The sequence below is a fragment of the Bison bison genome, unplaced genomic scaffold (genome assembly GCF_000754665.1).
Source record: "Bison bison bison isolate TAMUID 2011002044 unplaced genomic scaffold, Bison_UMD1.0 scf7180017845312, whole genome shotgun sequence".
In the NCBI taxonomy this organism is placed as follows: domain Eukaryota; kingdom Metazoa; phylum Chordata; class Mammalia; order Artiodactyla; family Bovidae; genus Bison; species Bison bison.
In genome coordinates this window covers 259,825-281,100 of record NW_011475885.1, presented here as the reverse complement: position 1 = coordinate 281,100, position 21,276 = coordinate 259,825, and the positions used below count along the sequence as shown (strand labels likewise).

General features: G+C 37.2%; 2 protein-coding genes and 1 long non-coding RNA gene across 7 annotated transcripts in view; 1 reads left to right on the top strand and 2 right to left on the bottom strand.

Annotated features, from left to right (window-relative positions):
* The window catches only part of LOC104983941 (40S ribosomal protein S27-like), a 3,695-nt gene extending 338 nt beyond the window's left edge, over positions 1–3,357 (top strand). Inside the window, exons 2-5 of one of the 5 annotated variants that reach the window (XM_010833491.1) lie at positions 98–100; positions 916–1,020; positions 1,950–2,060; positions 3,157–3,357. In XM_010833491.1, the coding sequence (XP_010831793.1) occupies positions 98–100; positions 916–1,020; positions 1,950–2,060; positions 3,157–3,185 (248 nt within the window). In that variant the 3' untranslated portion in view covers positions 3,186–3,357. The other 4 variants (XM_010833526.1, XM_010833518.1, XM_010833500.1 and 1 more) reach the window with 4 other exon arrangements.
* The window catches only part of LOC104983966, a 29,663-nt gene extending 18,582 nt beyond the window's left edge, over positions 1–11,081 (bottom strand). The window contains exons 1-2 of the long non-coding RNA XR_824701.1: positions 10,177–11,081; positions 4,783–4,879 (exon numbers count right to left, since the gene is read on the bottom strand). This is a non-coding gene — a long non-coding RNA (uncharacterized LOC104983966). The remainder of the gene's footprint in view (positions 1–4,782; positions 4,880–10,176) is intronic.
* Positions 11,082–16,039: 4,958 nt separating this feature from the next.
* The window catches only part of LOC104983990 (serine beta-lactamase-like protein LACTB, mitochondrial), a 25,037-nt gene continuing 19,800 nt past the window's right edge, over positions 16,040–21,276 (bottom strand). The window contains exon 6 of the mRNA XM_010833561.1: positions 16,040–16,850. Coding sequence (XP_010831863.1) covers positions 16,319–16,850 — 532 coding nt within the window. The 3' untranslated portion in view covers positions 16,040–16,318. The remainder of the gene's footprint in view (positions 16,851–21,276) is intronic.

Below are 21,276 nucleotides of genomic sequence, written 5' to 3'. Positions count from 1 at the left end.
GTTTACTTTCGGGCTTCGCGTTTGTGTCGGCCTTCTCTGTCGCCCGAGGGGCCCCGAGGACAGGCTAGATTCATGGCTCCGCTGGGCCCCGGGGCTCCCTGCAGAACGCCGCTCGGCGCCTCGGATGGCGCGGCTCTTTCGCGCGTGGCGGACTTGTTGGGACTTGCCCGAGCGGCGCGGCGAGCCGGGCCCTGCCAGGGCGTGGAACTGGAAGCCCGGCGCCGCCCTGGGCTGCGGTCTGGAGTTGCTGGTTGGCAGGGAACTGCTCCCTGCGTACCTTACTCAGCCCTCCTGGGTTTCGGTGGGCATCGCGAGGCTATGATCGTTTACGTCTTCTTGCTTTCCTTTCTTTTTGTGGTTCTTGCCCCCCTCTGCTTCCTCTCGGAAGCGATTTTCTGCTTGTTTCCTTTTTAAAAACTGTCTTCGAAGTTGCCATACAAATTAACTCTATCAGGGACAGTCAAGCGTCAGCCACTTAAGAGTTCTTGTCAGATCAGATGTTGAACCCAGGGGGCAGAAATCACCTCGCTGTTGACATTCTCCGGGTCTACCTCAGCAATTTCTTGTCTCAGCGGATCCACCAGGGTCAGGATCATTAGCACCACAGTTTTATTTTCTCTGGCGACTGTTATTAGTTACGAACAACGGAGTTAACCTTACCATCTGTTTCCGGATCGTTGTAAAGCCCCTTAACTGGGACTTAGAGAACTCAAGCATTATAAACAGTGTTGATGAAAGTTAACAGGCTTAGAAAACAAAAACTAAAGTGTTGTCTGTGCTGAGTATGACTGTTATTCCTATTTTTGCATGTATATTTTACATATGTTAAATCTGTCAGAGTTGTGGTATCATTCTAGTACTCATACTGTTGTTTGTTTTGTTTGTTTGTTTGTTTGTTTGTTTTAATTCAGTTAGCTAGAGATTTACTGCATCCTTCCTTGGACGAGGAAAAGAAAAAACATAAAAAGAAACGGCTGGTTCAAAGTCCAAATTCTTACTTCATGGATGTAAAATGTCCAGGTGAAATTTCAAACTTTAATTCCTTTCCTAAGGAAAATTTCTCTAAAGGACTACTTACAGAATTTCTGTAAGGACTGCTAATAATCTGTTGTGTACATTTAGATATTAGGACCCTCTGTTGGAGTAGAAGTGGGATTAAAGAATTGGAATGTCATAGGGTTATTTGCATAATACACCACTTCAGAAACATTTGGGTAGGGGGTTGTGAAGATGGGATTTCCACAAGGGACATGGCATTGAACTTATTAAGTCTTTAAGATGCTCAGATGGTAAGTTTTCTTTTTCATGGTTCAATGAAAAGTATATTGATTCTTCATTGTAAAGCTGTGAGATCCAGTATGGTGGCCATTAGGCACATGTAGCTAGTGAGCACTTGACATGTGGCTAGTCAGAATGGAAAAATTCTTTTTCATTCTTTTTTTTCTTGAGGTATAACTGACATAAAAGTAGTTTATGATGTCATGATTCCATATTTGTATATACTGGGAAATGATCACAATAAGTCTAATTAATACCCATCACCATACATAGTTACAGTTTTTTTCCTTGTGATAACTTTTCAGATATATTCTCTTAGTAGTAACTTTCAAATATTCAGTATGGTATTATTAACTGTAGTCACTACAGTAATTTGCTGTATCTTTAAAGTGTGAAATACACACCAGATTTTGAAGATATAGGAAAAAAAAGGCTTTGATTACACGTTGCAATGATATAATTTTGGAAATACAGACTTCCATAGATTATATTATTAATTTCATCTTAAAAAAAAAAACACTTATTTTTAATGTGGCTACTAGAAAAGTTTGTTACGGATGTGGTTGAACAGCACTGAAGTTCCTAATCTTTTACAAGGTCTCTTCTAGAAGTACACTGAACAAGTGCTGTGTTTTCTTCTGCTTTTCACTTATAACACTGCCCTTTTTTAGGTTGCTACAAGATTACCACGGTCTTCAGCCATGCTCAGACAGTAGTGCTTTGCGTAGGCTGTTCAACAGTGCTGTGCCAGCCAACAGGAGGAAAGGCCAGACTCACAGAAGGTAAATCATTTGGCATTTTCTAACCCAGGGATGAGATTTTATGATTTTAGAGTCCTTTTACAAAAATCAGTTTAAAAGAAATCATAGATTCGTAATTACCAAAATAATTTTTATCTTTCATTGTGTGCTCTTTTTAGTAAACAGTACCCTTTTAAATTAGATAAGTTTGTACTCTTGACGTTGCAAAGAATTCCATAATCTGTTATTTGTCTTAGTTTAGAACATCTAATTTTGTTGTATTATATTTAGTCAATTTGCTTAACTTGGAATATTAGACATAATCAGAATGCAGTAAACGAATAAATACATGTAAATATTTTGTTTCCTATGTATTTGGTACATATAATTTAAGATAGTTTTTATCAATGCTAGCTAAGCAACAGATAACTATATTTAATATGTTAGAGGTTTGATTTCTATGAGCAACTCATGATTAAGACAGTCTCATTTTTAATTCTTTCACTTTTGTGCAGTGAGAAGAAATAATACATATGTATATAATTTTCCATAGTAGTACTTAGGGATTTACAATTCAATAATGATATTTAAAATTGGCTTGTGATATTTTTGGTAACATGGTAAATTCCATGTTATTCTCACTGGAAGAGTTATAAGTGAATTGGTAACAAATCCAAGATCTAGTTAGTATGACCTGGTGAGATCTAACTTTGAAGTCAGCACAATATTTAAGTGCAGTATTCTGCTTAAAAATGTACTTGCAAGATTGCCAAAACCTGCATATCATGCCATGATCTTAGAATTTGTGTCCACATGCTGACAGATGATTAAAAGGGTGCATATGTACTAGAGTTTTCCTAAAAGATCTGAGATGAACTCTAACGAAAATTATTTTATGGAGAAAAGAATTTAGAATAGTTCTTAAAAATTAAGTTTGCATCTTCTGACAGCTTGCATTAAAGTTTTAACTCATGGTCTTAAATGAATTTCATTATAACATTTGAGAGGACTTAATGATTATTTAATCTAAAATTTCTAAAAGCTAAGTTTTTATGTAAAAAGTACTTTTTATCCTTACAACTCTATACCAGAGATAGAACAGACTTGTGTTTAATATGCTCTTGTGATTCTTTTGCAGGCTGTTCATTTAGAAGGAAGCAACACTAATGATCCACACAACTTCTTGAATTTGTGTTCTATCGCAGAAAGCCTTATCAGTTCAGTAATTCCAGTTAATCTACCAAGATAATGTAATTACATTTAATTTTGTAAGGTATACAGCAACACTCTCCTATTTTGGTGTCAGTTTTTCAATAAAGTTTTGATTATGGGCAAATTACTTCTTTGCTTTTTTTAAAAGTATGTGTGAATATGCTCTACATTTATATATACTGTGTATGTGAGTTTGGTTTAAACATTTTTAAAAGCATATTCTGATTAGTTTGTGTCTCACTTCAGGAATAGAAACTCAATATTTATTTTATGTCATTTTTCAAATTACTCTGAAGGGGTTGTGCTGTGCTGTGCTTAGTTGCTCAGTCTTGTCCAACTCTTTTTCACCCCATGGACTGTAGCCCACCAGGCTCCTCTGTCCATGGCAATTCTCCAGGCAAGAATACTAGAGTGGTTTGCCATGCCCTCCTCCAGGGGATTTTCCCAATCCAGGGATGAAACCCAGGTCTCTGGCATTGCAGGCAGATTCTTTACCATCTGAGCCACCAGGGAAGCTTACAAATGGAAAGTTCATTATTTATTAATTCTAAATGTAGTTTGGTTTTGTAACTGTGGAAACGTATAGAAGTACATATTTAATGCAGTAACAATCACAGTGTAATGCCTTGGATTTATGTGCCCATAACATACTGCATAATTTAGTACAGTAACTGTACGTGGCATCTGAGTTATACTTAATAGAAAGCTCTTCAGGGGCAGAAAATTTGAGAGGAGGAATCAAGAGTATTGTGATTTTTCCAGGATGTCCTGGCAGGGAGCAGTAGATGGTACTGCGTTCTCTGGTCCAGACAGGTGAGCACTGGTGACTGCAAAACATGTTAAGTGGCTCTGTAATCTCATTGTCATTTTTATGGTTTATAAAGTGACCCTTGGGACTTAGGAAGTAGAGTATATCTCTCCCTTTGTAGCCCTTATATGACTGCCCGTTAGACTGGGAAGATAACTGTTTCTGTTTACCCGTTATCTTTAAGCCAGGCACTTAAGACAGGCATTTTCTACCAAGAGGTGTTCCTATATATACACCCCTAATCCGAGAGACTGATCCATTAACAATACTGATTGTTATATCAGAGGAATGTTGCATGAGAACTGAAGAACTGTGGAAAGTTTGGGGTGTATTGTATGAGAAACAGATAACTCAGGGCTTCTCAAACTTTCTTGGTATACAGCCTTTTTAGTTTCAGTAATTTTTTTCATGGAGTTCCCTGGCCAAAAGAAATAGCTAATGGTTAAATTTATTAAGTAGTTAAATTATAGCAGCTTTAGTACTAAAGTAAAAAAAACTACATGTAAATTAGAACCAAAGTGATACTTTTTGCTTCATCCTTAAATGACCTGCTAATGAAATGAGTGTGCCTTCTGGGTACTGAATATCTTTCAAAATTTGGATCACATTGGACACTGCCATTTTCATTTTTTCCACATTGATTTTTGCATAGTATTAGATTCTTATCACAGCAATGACCCAAAACCCAGCTTCACAAAGATGTATCACCAAAGGAAATGTGCTATCTAAATGTAACATAATTACCTGGAACTCGAAGTTTGTGTGGTCTCCAAAAGATGTCAGGTGTCAGTGTTTGCTCCAAGGCACCTCAGCGTGCACAGTTTAGGAACTTTGGCAAAACCTGTGATAAACAGGGAGCAAATTCTTGCAAATTTTCTTGGAAATAGCATCAAAAGAAAGTATGGTACTTTAAAGAACCTAAGAGTTAATTTAAAGAGATATTTGGCTCTGGGAATTGAATGGTATATTAAGTTTTATTCCATTATTAAACAGTATGACTTGATTTGAAAAATGCTCAGAAGAGAACATTCAGACTTTTCCAAACTTAAATAATATGTTTTCCAAACATTATTATTTACTGAGTGTTTTTCTTTAATATTACCATTTATATTGTCCTCATTTTTTGGGGGGCCTTGCCACAGGGCATGTGGAACCTTAGTTTCCCTGACCAAGGATGGAATGCCATGCCACCTGCAGTGGAAGTGCAGAGTCTTAACCACTGTCTTCATTTTTTAATGTAAGGAAAGTCTAACCTATCCATAAATTAGAAAAAAAATTAAATAAAAATAACTAAAAATTAAATTCTTGGCTTCTGATCTGATCAGATAACAAATGGTTTCTTATCTGGTTGCCTCTGTAAATCATCTGATACAGTTTAATTTTTCAGATATAATGTATACCATAAAACTCAACACTTTACAATATAAATTTCAGTGGTTTTTATTATATTCACAATGTTGTTCAACCACTGCCAATATCTAATAATTTCAGGCAATTTTCATTATGAGAAAAAGAAACTCCATACTCACTAGCATTCACTCCCCATTGCTTCCTCCTCCCAGATCCTGGCAACCACTAATACATTTTCTATCTCCTTGGATTTGCCTGTCTGGACATTTTATATAAATGGAATTATATAATACATGGCCTATTATGTCAGGCTTTCATTAACGTAAATACATATCATGGCCATTCATGCATGTACTTCATTCCCTTTTTAACTGAATAATATTATGTAGAATATACATTTTGTTTACCCATTAATCAGTAATGGACATTTATGTTTTTTTTACTTTTTGGCTATGAATAATGCTGCTATGAATTTATGTGTACAAATTTTTGTGTAGAGATATTTTAAATTCTCTCAGACGTATATACCTAGAAGTAGAATTGCTAGATCGGATGGTAATTGTTTAGCTTTTTGAGGAATTGCCTGTTTTCCAAAGTGCCTGCACCATTTTATTCCTACTAGCAACAAAGCACAAAGGTTCCAGTTTCTCTACATCCTTGTCTGTTTTTGTTTGTTTTTTAATTATAGCCATCTCAGTGTTTGTGAAGAGTTACCTCATTAGGGTTTTAATGTGCATTTCCTTTATGACTAATGATGTTGACTATACTTAAATGTCCTTATTGGCTATTTGTATATCTTCTTTGGAGAAATGTCTATTCAGATCCTTTGTCCATTGTTAACTGGGCTGCCTTTTTATTTTTGAGTTGTAAGAGTTCTTACATATTTTAGATACAAATCCCTTATATATGTGGTTTGCAAATATTTTCTCCCATTCTGTAGCTTGTGTCTTCATCTTTTGTCCTTAGAAACACAAACATTTTTAATTTATATGAAGTCTAATTTATCTAAATTTTTTTGTTCTTGTGCTTTTGGTGCTATATCTAAGAAATTATTCCCTATTCCTAGGTCACAGAGATTCATGCCTGTTTTCTTCTAAGAGATTTATAGTCTTCATTCTTACATTTAGGTTTGATCTGCTTTGAATGAATTCTGCATATGGGAAAGGGAAGCAGGGATCCAACTTCATTCTCTAATTCATTTTAATGACTGCACAACAGTCCATGGTGTGGAAGTACCATAATTTATTCATCATTATCCTATTGGTGGGCAATTTGTTTCTAGTTTTTTCCCACTATAATCAATGCCATAAATATATTTAAGTATTCCTTAATAATAGAGCTTTTATTTCTGTGGGTTAGATTTATAGGAGTAAGACTGCTGGTTAGAAAGATAAATATATTTTTAATCAAGTGATGCCAGACTTCTTTCTATCAGCGATATATGAGAGTATTTTCCCCCTTCCCCATCTTCCATAAATAAATGGAACCCTTTTTTTTTTTTTTTTTTGCCACTTTGGTGATTGTAAGGTTATTTATCATTGTTACTCTAATTTGTGGGCTTCCCTGGTAGCTCAGAGATGGTAGAGAATATGCTTGCAATGCAGGAGAGCTGGGTTCAATCCCTGGGTTGAGAAGATTGCCTGGAGAAGGGAATGGCAACCCACTCCAGTATTCTTGCTTGGAGAATTCCATGGACAAAGGAGCCTGGAAGTCTACAGTCGATGGGTTGCAAAAAGTCAGACACGACTGAGTGACTAACATACTCTATAATTTAGATATCTAGATTACTGATGAGTTTAGAAGTGGAAAGAAGCCAGAATAAGCTACTATCTTCCTAGGGTTCATTTTCTCTCTCTCTCTTTTTTTTTTTTAACAACAATAACAAATTCTTCATATTAGAATTTTGGTTTAAAATAGTAGGAATATAGTTTCCTACTGATGCTATAACAAACTACAACAAACTTGGTGGCTTAAAAAAAAAAAAAACACATGAATTTATTATCCTACAGTTTTGGAGATGAGAAGTCCACAGTGGATCTCTTGAACCTAAGATCAAGGTGTATGTTTCTTCTGGAGGCTCTAAAGGGAGAATGTTTCCTGGTCTTTTCCAGTTTCTAGAGGCTACCTGTATTTCTTGGTTCCTGGCCCCAGATTACTCCATCCTTTACTTCTATCATCACATCTCTGACTCTAACCTCCCACCTTCCTCTTATAAAGACCTTTGTGATTACACTGCATTCACTTGGATAATCCAGGATAATCTACCTATTTCAAGATCCTTGATGTAATTACACCTGCAAAATTTCTTTTGCTATGTAAGGTAACATTCACATATTCTGGAGATAAGGATGTGGACATTTTAGGGGGCCATTATTCTACCTGTCATAGAATACAAAGTTGAAGAATTCTATCCAGATTTGAAAATTGAGATTCTGTCTATAGTAATAATAATAAAAACTCCCTGCAAAAAAAAAGTCCAGCACCAGATGACTTCACTGAGGAATTCTACCAAACATAAAAAGAACTTAAACCAATCCTTCTCAAACTCTTCCAAAGGATTTAAGAGGAGGGAACATTCCTAAAATCATTCTGTGAAGCCACTACCACGCTGATACCAAAATCAGAATAAAGACAATACCAAAAAAGAAGAACATAGGTCAATAATGTTGATTAATATAGATACAAAAATTCTCAACAAAATATTAGTAAATTGAATCTAACAACACATAAAAAAGATCATAAACCATGACCAAGTTGGATTCATCCTAGGGTCACAAAGATGGTTCAACATACACAACCAATATGATAAACCACATCAACAAAGAAAAGACAAAAACTATATCTCAATAGATGCAGAAAAAGCATCTGATAAGATTCAAAATCCACTTATGATTAAAAACTTACTAAAGTAGGTAAAGAGGGAACATATCTCAACATAATAAAAGCTATTTATGATGAACCCACAGCCAACATAATACTCAATGGTGAAACACTGAAAGTCCTCCCACTAAAGTCTGGAATAAGATAAGGATGCCCACTCTTACCACTTCTATTAACATAATATTGGAAGTCCCAGCCATAGCAATCAGACAAAAAAAGAAATAAAATGTATCAAGTTGGAAGAGATATAATATGCAGATGACAAAATACTATATATAGAAAACCCTAGAGATGCCACACAAAAACTATTAGAACTGATAAATGAGGCCATCAAGGTATACCAAGATACAAGATTAATATACAGAAGTCTATTGCATTTCTTTACATGAACAGTGAAATATTAGGGAAAGTTTAAAAAAATCACCTTTAAAAATGTAGGAATAATCGTGACCAAGGAGATGAAAGACATATATGCTGAGAACTATATAACAAATTGATAAATAAAACTGAAAATGATTTAAAGAAATGGAAAGAAACCCTATACTTTTGAATTGGAAGAACTAGTATTGTTAAAATGGCAGATTTAATGCAATCCCTATAAAATAACCAATGACATTTTCCACAGAACTAGAAGAAAAAATCCTAAAATTTATATGGAACCATAAAAGACAGAGAATTGCCAAAGCAATCCCTGAGGGAAAAGAACAAAGTTGAAGGTATACTGCTCCCATCCTTTAGATAATAACTACAAAACTACAATAATCAAAGCAGCATGGTATTGGGACCAAAATAGACATGGATCAATGTAACAGAATAAGGCACTCAGAAATAAACCCACACCAATGGCCAATTAATCTTTGACAAAAGGGCCAAAAATATATAATGGAGAAACGACAGTTTCTTCAGCAAGTGGTGTTGTGAAAGCTGGACAACTGCATGTGAATCAATGAAGCTGGAACACACAAAAATAAAATAGCCTAAAGAATAGGAAGTCCCCTGTGGCCCAGTGGTTAAGACTCTCTTTAGAGTCTCTCTCTTGATAAGAGAACAACATAGGAAAAATTCTCAACTTGAATTTTTCTTAGGGAAGCAGGTTGGTTTTGATTATTCTACAGGAACATAATATTGGAGCTGCCACTGCCATCTGCACCCAGAGCTCAGGAGACACCAGTTTCAGCCCTGCTCACTGTTTTGTGGTTGTGTTCTTCAGTCCATGAGTATCTTTCTCATTTTCTCATTTCACATTTTATATATAATGCTATGTATATAAGAGAGGTGGTGTTTAAAAGTATGACTCTACTGTGCCATTTTTGTCTTTAATTTGCATAATAACAGAAGTTGTGAATATTCTTTATTTGAAGCCAGATTTACTATTTAAAATCCCAATATATTTTTATTCAATTTATATGACAATTTTTTTTTTACTAAATATTTCACCTATAAAGTTGGATGCTACCGAATGTCCTTTTATTGGGCCTATAAATTTTTAGAGTTTTCTTTTTTAACGGGAAGACAAGATAATTTTAGAACAGCCTTTTGAGTTAGATAAGCCTGGATTTGATATGAGTTCTAATGGTTAATGGTTATGTGACTTTGGGCAAAATGACTATAATACTTTCTACTTAATGGGGTTGTTTTGAAGATAAAATGAGTTAATAAAGTTCTTAGCACAATGCCTGACACATAGTGAGTGCTCTGCTAATAGTATTCTTTTAAATAAAAAAGGATCCTGTCGATTCAAAATCAAGAACTTTCAAGTTCTATTTTTTCTTTCAAATTATTTACCCACCTCATTACCACACTTGAGCACAGTTGTGCTAACTACTGCTGCAAACCAAGCCACCCCAAAATTTAGTGGCTTAAAATGATGATGACATTCTTTTTCATGATTCTGTGGGTTGATCTTACCTGGGCTCATCATGTGGCTGCCTTCATCTGGAGGCTCAACCGGACTGGAAGGTCCAAGATGACTTCAGTCACATGTCTGGTGCTGGCTGTCAGCTGAGTATGTAGTAAGCTAGTCTGGTTTTCTTACATGGCAGTCTTGGAGGCGGTGTTCTCAGAGGGTAAAGATGGAAGGTTTGAAGACCTCTTGAAGCCTGAACTCTGGAACTTACGCAACATCATTTCCACAATATTCCACAGGTCAAAGAGAGTCACAAGGCCAGCCCAGGTTCAAGGGAGTGGAGAAACAGACACCACTTTTGGCTGAGAAGAGAGGCAAAATCACATTGCAAAGGAGCATGCAAAATGGAATGGGAGGAATTTGTGGCTATTAAAAATTTTACTACATTTTGGGAGACCTCCAATATTTATCAAGACTATTCATTCTCCAACTCCATGAACATGTACATACACAATCAATTTTTAAAGAAATGCTTTATTCATTTCCCCTATTCTGGATGGGCACAAATATAGGTAGGAAATTTAGAGGAAATCCAGGTGGCCAATGAATGCGTGAAAATAGGTTTAACTTCACTAACAATAGGTAAATGCAAGTAAAAATAATCAGATATCATTTTCTATCCATTGCTCAGTCAAAAATTAAAAGTCAGTGGTGGTATACAAACAACAGAATTAGGTTCAGCTACATAAAATTGTCTATGTTCAAGCATCTTTTGATTTGGAAAAATAACAATTTCATATGGTTCAACTCAAAGAAAAGGATGTTCCTTACAGCTCTGTATATAATAGTAAAAAAAAAAAAAATCAGTTAAAAAATGGAGAGTATAATGTAATTATGTTGTTGTTACTTAGTTGCTAAATTGTGTCCAACTCTGCGACCCTAATGGATTGTAGCCCACCAGGCTCCTCTGTCCATGGGATTTCCCAGGCAAGAATACTAGAGTGGGTTGCCATTTCCTTCTCCAAGGGATCTTCCTGAACCATGGATTAAACCTGTGTCTCTTACATCTCCGGCATTGGCAGGCAGATTCTTTACTGCTGAGCCACCAGAGAAGCCCATATAATGTGATATAGTCATACGATATCATATTTTATAGCAGTAAACTGGATTTATATTTATCAACTTGAGCAGATCACAAAAATCAATGTTAAAAAGGGAATGTAGAACATGTTTTATTTACATTTATACAAATAGCACCATAGTATACATAGTATACACACAGTGTATATGTATATACTTGGCTGTGAAAGCATTAAACAAGGGAGTGGATAAATATACACCAACTCCTGACAGCTGGTCCCTGTAGGGCAAAAGTAGTGGGGCTTTGGGTGATGGTTCTAGGGGTCTTCAGTTTTATCTATTAAGTTTTACTCATTATTATTTTAAAATGAAGAAAATTTGACTAAATATTAGCATTTTAAATTCTGGGTACTGGGATTACATGGGTATTTGCAATGTGAAGCTTTTATGCTTTCTAGTATTTTTTTAAAAATAAAAGATCAAGGGAACTCCCTGGTGGTCCAGTGGTTAGGACTCTGCTCTCACTGCCAAGGGCCCAGGTTCAATCTCTGGTTGGGGAACTGAGATCCAAAAGCTTCATGGCACAGCCAAAGCAAAACAAAATATCAAGTAGCTATTCCAGTATCTCCTAAGAATAGAACTTAGACTATTTGAACCTGAATCAATAGCAAATAACAATATAATTCTTTATGCCTATGGTTGTGATAATGTATCTGTAAAACCCTAAAGGTTACAAGTAACTTCTTTCTTAATAAAATACAATAATAAACTCTAACCCATCTAAATGAAGATTTACATTTTTTCTATAAAAACTACAAAGACATATTTCCAGAACCTCAACTATCAAATCTGGAGCAGAATTTTGAAACTTTTATTCTACCACAGGAAGGTAAAGCAAATTGTTTGTAGCCAATAACCACCTTGACAAGTTGTAAATTTCAGAAAAACAAAAACAAAAATGCAAGCAACTTGTGTCAAATTCTCCTGAGTTCTTTTCCCTAAAGGATCAGCTACACCGCAATTACCATTTTGGGAAATGCGGAAATTTATCAAAGCATTTCTAACACTTCTATTTAGCACTTATCAAAGCATTAAGTAAGAAAATAAGTTATTATGGTCAATACGAATTCTTAATGTGGGGTCAGTGAACCCCTGACGTTTGTATATTGATTCACTTTGAGAAAATCCCCAGCTTTCTCATGGCTTCAATAAGAATCCTAAAAAGTGAAAAAAACTAGTCTAAAGCAAGTACCCTGTTCATAGTACACATTAACCAACTTCACAGATCTCTTCACACTTTGTGGCTGTAACCCACTGTGGACAGTTCAGTCACATCACACTTCTCCCCAACACTCAGACAATGCGCTTTTCTCCTCTGCTAGTGTAAATGTCACCTCCTGGTAGGTCCAAGCGTTTTGCTCTATGGTATGTGTTAAGGTTCAAAGCTCACATTGGTATCACATGATCAAACTGAAAACATGATTAAAAAAAATTTTGTTTTTGTCTATAGTGCACAGCATGTGTGATCTTAGTTCCCAGACAAGGGATTGAAACCACACCCCCTGCATTGAAAAGTGGATTCTTAACTACTGGACCACCAAGGAAGTCCAAAAACATGATATTTTTATCAGAAATATTTTTTTAATTGCTGTTAATTTTATTTCCCTTTTGTCACAATAATTAATGTTTAAAATTTAAAGAATAACATTAAAGGAAGGCATTTTCTATTTATCAAAGAAGTATGGGTTGAAAAATTTGACAAATATGAATAGAAGACCTAGAAGTCAGAAGCCAGAAAGAAACAAGGAGATAAAATGGATCTGTTGTAGGGAGTTGCTGTCTGTATTCTGACCTCTCAGAAATATCCATCTACTTACCTCTATGGATCAAAGCGGAGTGAAGAAACAGGCTGAGAGCTCAGAACTATAGAACAGGCCTCTTTTATTTGAGAATAAAAAAACTTCCATTGCTTTTTGAATTTCCCCAAATTCAGTGTAGTCTCCAATACTGATCATCTATGACTATTACAACAAAATTTCCCAGTATGTCAACACTATAATAAGCCATCCATGGAGCCAGTCTCCCAAGATGGCTCCCAATGAGCCTTACCTTCTGGTATTTATTCAGCTTTTGTGTAGCTCTCTCCTACACTGAATCAGGGTTGGTCTGTGTGATCGGGAGAAATTGGCATAAGTAGTACTGTTACTGTATGGCCTTCAAGGCTAGATTATAAAAAACACTGTGGCTTTTACCTTCTCTCTTTAATCACTCAATCTGAGGGAAGCCATAGGACAGTCAAGCAGACCTATGGAGAAGTCCACGTAGTGAGACGCTGAGACCTCTTCCCAAAAGCCAGCAAGTGACAGAAGCTTCTTGCTGATAGCCACATGGCTGAACTATCTTGGAATTAGATCCTCTAGCCTCATTCTCAGAGAAGGCAATGGCACCCCACTCTAGTACTCTTGCCTGTAAAATCCCATGGACAGAGGAGCCTGGTAGGCTGCAGTCCATGGGGTCGGTAAGAGTCGGACACGACTGAGCGACTTCCTTTTCTCTTTTCACTTTCATGCATTGGAGAAGGAAATGGCAACTCACTCCAGTGTTCTTGCCTGGAGAATCCCAGGGACAGAGGAGCCTGGTAGGAGGCCGTCTATGGGGTCGCACAGAGTCAGACACAACTGAAGCGACTTAGCAGCAGCCTCATTTTAGCCTTCAGGTGACTGAAAGTCCTGCTGACATCTTCTCTGCAGCCACAGGAGAGACCCCGAGCCAGAACTGCTCAGCTAAAATGCTCCCAAACTTATAAAACAGAGAATTTTTGAGATATACTAGTTTGTTATGCAGCAATAGATAATTAATGCACATTATAGTTAAAGAAGCCAGACACAGAAGGCCACATATTATAATTCCACTTATATGAAATACCCTTAATAGGCAAATCCAAAGAGACAGAGACTAGATCAGTGGTTGTCAGGGCCTGGGAGTAGAGAGGAATGCACAGCAAATGTTAATGGGTTTAAGATTCCTTTTTGGGGTGAAGATATTCTGGAATTGAATGGGCACACAATCTTGTGAATATACTAAAAACACTAAATTGTACACTTTAAAGGTTGACTTTTAAGGTATATGAATTGTGAATTATATCTGAAATACTCATTTTTTACATTGTAGATTTTTTACCTGGAAGCAGAGTGCAGCTATAACAAAAGCCCAAAATGGGGGAGTAAATTTAGAACAGTGAATAGAAGCTGAAAGGATTTTGAAAAGAGTGTCAGTGAATGCCTGAGGAGCCTTGAAGAAACTGTTTAGAAGTATGATGGCCTTTGAGGAGGCTGCAGGTGTGGACTTAAAGGAGAGTAAGAAAATGTTACTGTTAATTGGAAGAAAGAGGACTACTGCTGTGAAGTGGCAGGAAGTTTAGCAACATTATTGCCTGCAAGATCACAGAAAGTAGAAAATGTGCCTAATGAACTAGGTAATCTAGCTGAGATTTCCAGACCCAGTACTGACTCTTGGCTTCTTCTTGTTGCTCACACTACAAAGCTGGAGAGAGACAAGCTAAAGGAAGGGCTACTAAACAAAAAAATGCATCAATAACTGACCGTTTAGAAATTTCCCAGACTCTCCAAATGACAAAGGATGCTAAAATTAAGAAAGGGCTTCAAGGCAAAGATAAAATTTAGGGCACTTCCAGAAAACAAAACAAAAAACAGTCTAAAGATGAAATTGAGGGTATGATATATAAAATCCTTTATGACCGTGGAAAGAAACAAGATGGTATCTTGAGAGCTGTTTTAACAACAGGTCTTAATAAAAGCTGAACAGTGTTTTCTCCAATTGTCTTAGCAGAATCCCAAGTTTGAGAGGGGTCTAGTTTGAAGAGATTTGGGGGCACAGCTTCTGTTTATTAGCATGATCCCCAGTGAGATTTTTAAGGGACTCACAGAGTTTTAAAAAATTACATTAACAGGAAAACTGTTAAGTTAGACTGAAAGGAGAATATAAAAGAGGCCTTTGGACCCTCAAACTTGTACAAGTAGGAAAGCAGGTTGTAGGACTTCCCTGGTGGTCCAGTAGTTAAGAATCTCTGCTTCCTCTGAGGGAGCATGGGTTGGATCCCTGGTCAGGAGCTAAGATTCCACATGTGACTTGGTGTGGCCAAAAATGAAAGCAGGCTGAGAAAGCCACTTGGATGCAAACACATGTTGCCTTTCATGAAAAGAGTAATTCAGAGGGCAGAGCCAAGAGTTTAGAGAACACAGCCAAGAGCCAAGAACTATTCTTAGGCCTTGAGCACTAATCAAGCAGCTACCAACCTGTGTCTGGCTGGGGAGCAAATAATATCTTTAGTTCACAAATCTTAAAATCTGTGAGTGAATGAGCATTTGCGAAACATTTCCTCTAGGACCAGAAAAGCCTTTAGATAACTACAACATATTGTCTGCACCCTCATTAGAGACTCTGGTGCCAGATCCATCCAGTCAAGCTACTCCTGAATTCTTGAGCTTCAGAAACCATGGGATAATAAATGTATGTTGTTTTAAGCTGCAATAGAGAACTAATACACCGTTTCCCACAATCTTGTTTCTGCCGTCATTTTTTTTTTTTCTTTTTAAAACATATTTATTTATTTGGTTGTGGCAGGTCTTGGTTGTGGCATGCAGGATCTTAAGTTGCAGCATGTGGGATCTATTTCCCTGACCAGGGAGTGAACCTGGATCTCCTGCATTGGGAGCAAGGAATCTTAGCCACTGGACCACAAGGGAAGTACCATCTGCTGTCATATTAAAAGAACAATATTTTGAGTCTGCTGTTGAATGAAATTTCCTCTATATTACACATTCAGAAAGTACACTTTTATCAGAATATTTTATTTCAAGAGTTAACACTTTTTTCAAAAAGTAAAAATATAGTTACTTCCCTGAGTATAAAGAACTCATCCTCCAATAAAAGACAATTACAAAAGTAAGCAATTAGAGGTACATAATTCTCTGCATTCAGTTATACTCTATTACAAATTTATTCTTTAAAATTGCATGTATTTTGGGACTTCAATGTTTCAAAACAAAACAAAAACCAACAAACAAAAACAAAACCATAACAGCTTGTTTTGCACCTGTGATGTTAAGGTATGTCTGATCTGTCTTTATCAAATTCCAGAGCAATCTTTAAAGCAGTGCTGTTGAGGCCAACAGACTGCATGTTACATATGATAGAAACAACTATTCCTCTTGGGGGGACCTTGTTATTTAGCGCTTCTGCATCCAGTTCTTCAGGAAGGACCAGCAGGACACTACTGGCACCCACTGCGCCTCCAGTGTGTGAGGCATAATGCCGCTGCTTCCTGCAAGAACCGTATGTCTGCTTCTTTTCCACCACGCCCCAGGCCATTGCATATTTACCCTCTTTATCCCAAGACATCTCTGTGTTAGGGACTGGTGTCCAAATCATCAGCATTGTTTCCGGTTTAAGATATCCAGGTAAAAGATTTTCATTTGCGTTCTTAAACAGCCCGACTTGGTAACCATATAGCATCGCATTCCCAAATTTCAGAAGGTCACCCACTGTAGACAGAAATCCACCACCAGCCCATTTATAGGAGTTATCCACGTAAGGTGTGTTGACAAGGCGTTTCTTTTTATTGTAAACATAAAATCTAAAATGAAATAAGAATAGTCATTAAAAATGTGATAGTCTAGTATTGACTCCATACATGAAGATGAATAGAAAAATGTATACATGAGACAGACTGTATTTCATTGTAGTGAATATATTTTCTCAGAAAGTAACCACTACTTTTCAGTATGATTCAAATAAAATGAAACACAAGCTACTGAGTAAAGTATAGAAAGCTGATTGTTTTTTCTATTGCAAGCCTTGCCCATGCTGAGTGTATGAAACTTCTAATACTGTTAAAAGATGTACTGATTAGTACACATGATATATATTTGCCCTGTGCATATGCAGAAACACCTAATGTTTGGTAGATATTTTCAGTTCCTGGGTTCAGTGAACCATGTGCTACATGTAAATTTTATAACTAAAAACATATCATTGGGATGTTCAGGAATAAGGTTAATATTTATAAGAAGACTACATCTCCTGATTAAAAATAACATAGAAATACTATGTATAATGATGGGATGGGGTACTTTCTTGGTGTAGTGGAACAGCTGCTGCTAAGTCACTTCAGTAGTATCCGACTCTGTGCGACCCCATAGACGTCCGGCAGCCCACCAGGCTCCCCCGTCCCTGGGATTCTCCAGGCAAGAACACTGGAGTGGGTTGCCATTTCCTTCTCCAGTGCATGAAAGTGAAAAGTGAAAGTGAAGTTGCTCAGTCGTGTTCGACTCTCAGCGACCCCATGGACTGCAGCCTTCCAGGTTCCTCCATCCATGGGATTTTCCAGGCAAGAGTACTGGAGTCGGGTGCCATTGCCTCAGCAGGAGTTAGCAAATCTCAGCCTGAATCCCAACTCTCACCCTTAATAGCTATGTTTATTTTATTTGATTAATAAACATGTATATACTTCTTACTATGTTCCAGGTATTGTTCTAAGAACTATATACATATGAACTAATTTATTCCTGTAACAATGTTAGGATATAGATACTACTACAATTCCTAAGGCACAGAGAACATATATAACTTGTCCAAAGCCACATAGTTTATAAGTGGCAGAATTGGATTAAAATCTAGGCAATCTGTTGCCTCTCTGCTTCCATCCTAATTTGTAAAATGGGGACAAAAACATCTACTTTGCAGAGTTAGAAATAAATGTATAAAGCACTCTGCATATTTCTAATAGGTACTTAATAAAGGTTTACTCGCTTAAGTATTCAACAATTATTGATGGAACATGTACTACATGCCAGGCACTGTTTGGATGCTGGGATAAAGTGTAAAACAAAAGAGACTAACCTCATGAAGTTTCCATTCTAATATGAGGAGACTGTACCATACATTAGGTACATAAAATGAAATCACAAAATAAATAATAAAGGACACAACTCTTGAGGCTTCTGCCTTTCAAGATTCATAATAAAATGGTACTCTTGGGTTTTCAGTTTGCTGACAGTCTCACCTGTAATGACTCTCATCTTCATCTATCCTTGGCTATTCATAAGCACAGTTAGACCTGAATCTTACCATCACTTTTTTATCTGTTTTAACACTAGGGTCTCAAACTCAGAAATTTCTTCATATGACTATGACTTCCAATCCTTCCAGCTCTCCAAATGAACCTGCTCTCTGTCCTCAATGGAACCTTCATCCATGCCCGTTGAGTCTTCTCAATTTTCCCAGGTCTTTTAGTTTCTAGTGGTTTCCTCTGATTTTCTCTTCTGCTGTTGCTGCTGCTATTCTAGGCTGAACTATATCATCAGTCGTTTCACCTATTTTGGTTGTGGTCTTTAGTGAGACCACATCTTTTGGTTCCTTACTGTTCTGAACTTACACTATACCAATCCATTAATTCTGAATAAACCTAGGTATCCCGTATGTACCAAGAAAGGCTGCAGGAATTCATATAACAAAGCTGACTGCTATAAATTCATACTCTTGCTAAGGGTCTTTGCTGTTGTTCTCAAATCCTTTTATTCTTCTCCTGGGTACTCCCTGATATGTTGTTGCTGTTGTAGTCACTAAGTTGTGTCCGACTCTTTGCAACCCCATGGGCTATAGGCTACCAGGCTCCTCTGTCCATGAAATTTCCCAGGCAAGAATATTGGAGTGGGTTGCCATTTCCTTCTCCAGGGCATCTTCCCAACCCAGGGATCGAACTTATGTCTCTTGCATTGGCAGGCAGATTCTTTACCACTGAGCCAGCAGGGACGCCCCACTCCCTGGTGTACTCTTCACAGTTGTGATTCCTGATCTCACCCTCAGCCCCCTATCCTACTTTAGGCTTAGTCAGCAGATAACTATATTCTTTGTTTTACTGAGAAGATTGAGACCATCCAAAGTGAGCTAGAAACTCCCATCTTCATCTTAAAATGCATTTACATCATCATGCAATCTATACAAAAAATTTCCTATTGTTTTCAAGAGTAATTCTACTACCTGCATCTTCGACCACCTCCTATCACCTCTACAACCTTGTTTCACCAGTTATACTTCCTAGACTGTAGTACCTCCTTGCAGTTTGCCCTGCAAGCAGAAGCCACAGATTGTGCCTCCTCCTTTTCCCAGCCATAAAAAACCCTCCAATGGTTATGAATGTAATGAGAATAAAACCCAAATTTCTCACAATGGTCTATGATACAGTCAATGGCCTTCAGTACAGGCAGGACTAACTCCCCAAGGGAAATTGTGAGAGGCATTTTTTTTTTTAGCTGTCACAATTATTGGAGGGCTATTACTGAGACTTAAGGGGTAGGGGCCTAAGGGTCCTAAATGTCCTGTAGTGTATAGGAAAGCCCCACACCATGGTGCATTCTCCTATATCTATATCCTGTGAGGTCAACCATCCTACCAGATGTTCATGTAAGCAAAAATAAAATCTGTTTGTAACTAGTTGAGCCTAGAACCTCCTCCATTTTATATGTAAATACAAACTACTTTTGGCACATTTTTACTCTAAGATGAATTCTTGAGTGCAGCCTTAGTGAAAATTGAAGACCACACTGTATTTTGCTTAAAACTTTAGCCAGAGTTTTAAGGACATGGGTTGAAGCACCAAATGCAATAAACCTGTACTGGTCTGCATTTACTTGTCACATTTAAAATAATTTTACATATTAAGTTGCAGTTAACTTTGTTACATCTTCACATGTTGTGGTAAGTAAATTTTATCATATTGAGACATCTATTATATACCATATTTTTCTATTATATAATATTCCTTTTATTTCTTTTTTTTTACATTTTAGTTAAGAGTATTGAATATAGGTTATATGATTTCCTATTTTCATTTCACATAATAAGGGAAGTGTTAAAACATATTGTTAAAGTAAGGAGCAGTGCGTCTAATGGCACTGATCCTCACTGTCCAATATAATTTAGCCCTTGCTTACCTCTGGGACCTCATCAATTACAACCTCTGTCTTCCTTCATAGCTTTCCTTATTATTCATATTTCAATTCAACTGACATGGCCTAAAACCAATATATTTTAAATAGACCTTCCCTTAACAACCTCTTCCTGTATATCCCACTGCTCTGTTCTATTTTCTTCATGTCAATATAGGAGATTCTTCGTTTACACTCCCATAGAATGTAAGTTTCATAAGGGCAGAAATCTTATCTACCTGGTTCATTGGTATTTCCCCCATCTAGAACAGTACTGGACACCCACTGAGTACTGTGAAATATGTTGAACATGTGAAAGCATGATTTGTTGGCCAAGCATGTAATGGAGACTCCTTGCAAGGCATGGACAGAAAAGAAAAACCATACACTGTGGCTGCTCTCAAGGGCAAACAGTCTTGTTGGACAGTTCTTAAATTTTAGAGCACCATATGAATTGCCTGGAGATTTTGTTAAAATGCAGATTCTGCTCCAGCAGGTCTGGGGAGGGCCTCAAATCTTGCACTTCTAACAAGCTCCCAAGTGATGCCAACATTGCTTTGAGTAACAGGTTATGGGATGACTAGAAAGATGGATGTGAGGAATCCTGAGCACTAGTGAGAGCAAGACTTGTTGAAATGGTTCCTCACTCTGCTGGGGAGCAAAAGAGTTCAGTCTGACTGAAGCAGAGAGTGCTTCACAAGGTGATGACAGAGGAGTAGACATGGGACAGGGTACACGTCATAAAGGCTTTCCTTGCCATGATAGGAATTTTGACGCCTTCACCTTTAGTTCACAAAATGCTCTAGTTTTCTATATGCTAAGGGAAAACACACACACACACTTTTTTTTTTTTCTTATCCTCGTTACAGCTTCCAGTTTCCAGTCTTTTCACTCTCATTTCAGTTCAGTCACTCAGTCGTGCCCGATTCTTTGCGACCCCATGAATCGCAGCATGCCAGGCCTCCCTGTCCATCACCAACTCCTGGAGTTTACCATGTCCATCGAGTTGGTGATGCCATCCAGCCATCTCATCCTCTGTTGTCCCCTTCTCCTCCTGCCCCAATCCCTCCCAGC